Raw genomic sequence first — 2,984 nt, 5'->3', positions numbered from 1 at the left:
ACTTTTATCAAATTCCAAACAATATTACAATGGCAAATTACGCATGTTAAACCCTTTTATAGATGAGAATGATATTTTACGCGTAGGTGGACGAATTAAACATGCAACCACCACGTACGATAAAAAGCACCCTATATTATTGCCAGCTAAACACCATTTTACTACACTAGTTATTCGTCATATGCATTGGCGACATTATCACACAGGTGTTTTAGGCACTTTAAACGCGATTCGACAAATCTATTGGCCCATCAATGCTATGCAATCAGTCAAACATTGCATCCGTACCTGCGTACCGTGTCATCGCGCGAATCCAACGATTTCGCGATATCAAATGGGAAATTTACCCAAAAATCGGGTTACCTTAAACCGTCCATTTTTAATAACTGGCATCGATCATTGCGGTCCATTATATATTAAAGAAAAACGCGTTCGCAACACCAAAACAGTGAAAGCTTATGTAGCAGTATTTGTATGTTTCTCTACAAAGGCAGTTCATCTTGAATTGGTTGGTGATCTCACCACAGATTCTTTTCTAGCGTCACTTAAAAGGTTCTTCGCGCGACGAGGAAAGTCGTCCGACATTTATTCGGATAATGCCAAAACATTTGTTGGCGCAGATCGAGAATTGCGTGAAATTCATAATTCATTCGAAATCGCCATTAAAGATAGTAACATCCAACAGTACGCAATAAATAATAACATAACGTGGCACTTTATTCCGCCACGCGCGCCTAATTTTGGTGGTCTATGGGAAGCAACTGTTAAACTAGTAAAACGTCATTTATTCCGTACAATCGGAAAAACTTTACTAACGTATGAAGCCATGACAACGTATTTAACGGAAATTGAAGCCATCTTAAATTCCCGCCCACTTATTCCTTTATCTACCGATCCAAACGATTTTACCGCACTCACACCTGGACATTTCCTAATCGGTGACTTGATTACAAGTATCAATGAGTCAAGCGTTGCTACCGTTCCGTCCACCAAATTATCGATGTGGCAACATGTGCAACGAATGAAAGAACATTTTTGGACACGTTGGCACAAGGACTATCTACACGAATTAACAGTTCGCAGAAAATGGCACACATCCACGCCAACTGAGGTCAAGGAGGGTGCACTGGTCATCGTACATGAGGACAATGTACCACCATTATGTTGGGCCCTAGGCAGGATAGTTGCGTTACATCCTGGTGACGACCATATCACACGAGTCGTGACGATCAAAACCGTTGCCGGCGAATATAAGCGTAGCTTGAAAAAATTATCACTGCTACCGTTAGACTAGTTCATGTATATATGTTTAACATCTCACATGTACATACAATTATATTCGTACCACCGTTTTTTGTTCTCTGTACAGTATCATATGTACATAATTTAACACTTGTACAGTAGATTTATAAGTACTTAGGAATAAGTTACACTGACAAACACACATACATTCCGCTGGCTACTTTATATTTATCACTTATTGACCATTGCTGGTCAAGGGGGGCGGTATGTTGAAACGTGCTTATAGCAAACTCGGGGCTATAGCAATCGGGTCATTTATGGCAGGGAATTTTTGCCAGCGCATTCAGCCAAGGACCGACCCGCGGCCTTTTGTTTTCAAATTGCCGTTAGACGTCGACTATGACCATCACCTGGGGTTCTTGGACAGCTGCAAACCACGTGCAGGACACTCATATTTTTATTAATTTTCGGTTTTTCCTGACCATCGATTCCCGGAACTCCAGGTCTACTTCGAGAAGGGGAACTTTAGCGCATCGTTCTCCCTTCCAACATTACAGACAAATTTTGCCACACCCACACCAACTCAGAGCACCAATCATATACAAATACATCCACCACTCCAACACACCACTCAAGTCACACACAACCCTGTAGATATTTTCAGTACTGCGACAACAAGACATCATTCTGTATCCAACATTAGTAGAGACCACTTCGTCAGTCTAGTGCGTTCTCAGATATCAAATACAATTTCTACACACGACACCAGTGTCGATTCATTTTATTTCAACTATTCCGATAATATTAATTTATTCTTCGGAAAGCGACGTTCGTGAAATACTCCAACTTCAACATTTTTCGCGAACACTTCGCAACATCTATTGTTTTCACGCTATAGCTCGGCCCAGTTGTGTAGGACACCCTGTATATTGTCGGTTTACGAGAAAAATGCCACATCTCAAAGATCGTTAATTTAGAGATGTTTGGAAAATTAATTCTAACTAAGTGAGCTAGTTTTATTTGACAGACAGAAATGTATGTTTATCATAAAATTATACTATTAATTAAGAACAGTGCCGTAATTCAAACTAGGATAGTTTTAACTTCTGTTTAATGTTAATAATAAGCAGTACACAGAACAAATATTTTATTACAGATACTCGAAATTTAAAGATTAAATTGTACAAGACATAATTGTTTTTCAATACTAAATGCTTGAGTGACTACTAATTTTCTACTACAGAAAATTTCAAATCGATTTCCGAAAAAATGTTTTGTTAATTGCGTGTCACTCTTCTAGCAGACAAACAATATATGTTTTTTTTTCTGAACTTTTCCTTCTGTTTATAAATTCATTAGTTTCAAAAATATATGTCGAAACCTATTACTGACACCCCAATACTACCAACCAAATACTGTCACCTCATATACCTAAACACTGTCACTTTTTTAGGTTAGGTTGCACGTAACTGCAGACCGTATGGCTTTGTTTTCGTAAGCAATTACAGACATGACAGTAATTAAAAAATGGTTGAAACACTTGTACCAATCACTGTCACCCAAATATTAAACTAAAAAACTTAACGAATCGTTGAATTATGATTGACATTATTTTCTATGATCTTTATATTATCTAAAACATTACATTTTATTACGTTACTAGCTCAAATATGACAATTATAGCCTTTTGTTTAGTACCTTGTTTTCCTTTTGGCTAGTAAGGAAGTCGTCTTTTTTACTCT

General features: G+C 37.8%; 1 protein-coding gene across 1 annotated transcript; it reads left to right on the top strand.

The window, feature by feature from the left end:
* The first annotated feature begins 43 nt into the window (after positions 1-43).
* On the top strand, positions 44-1,294 carry LOC107192974. The gene has a single exon (XM_015582342.1). It carries the CDS (start codon positions 44-46, stop codon positions 1,292-1,294), a length of 1,251 nt encoding a protein of 416 aa, XP_015437828.1.
* Positions 1,295-2,984: the final 1,690 nt, after the last annotated feature.

Source organism: Dufourea novaeangliae, unplaced genomic scaffold (genome assembly GCF_001272555.1).
Source record: "Dufourea novaeangliae isolate 0120121106 unplaced genomic scaffold, ASM127255v1 scaffold460, whole genome shotgun sequence".
Taxonomy (NCBI): domain Eukaryota; kingdom Metazoa; phylum Arthropoda; class Insecta; order Hymenoptera; family Halictidae; genus Dufourea; species Dufourea novaeangliae.
Note: the sequence above shows the minus strand (reverse complement) of the source record. Positions and strands in the feature narration are given on the sequence as shown.

Coding starts and splice junctions, on each gene's coding strand:
- LOC107192974 (XM_015582342.1), top strand. CDS start 44: ATGTTAAACCCTTTTATAGATGAGAATGATATTTTACGCGTAGGTGGA.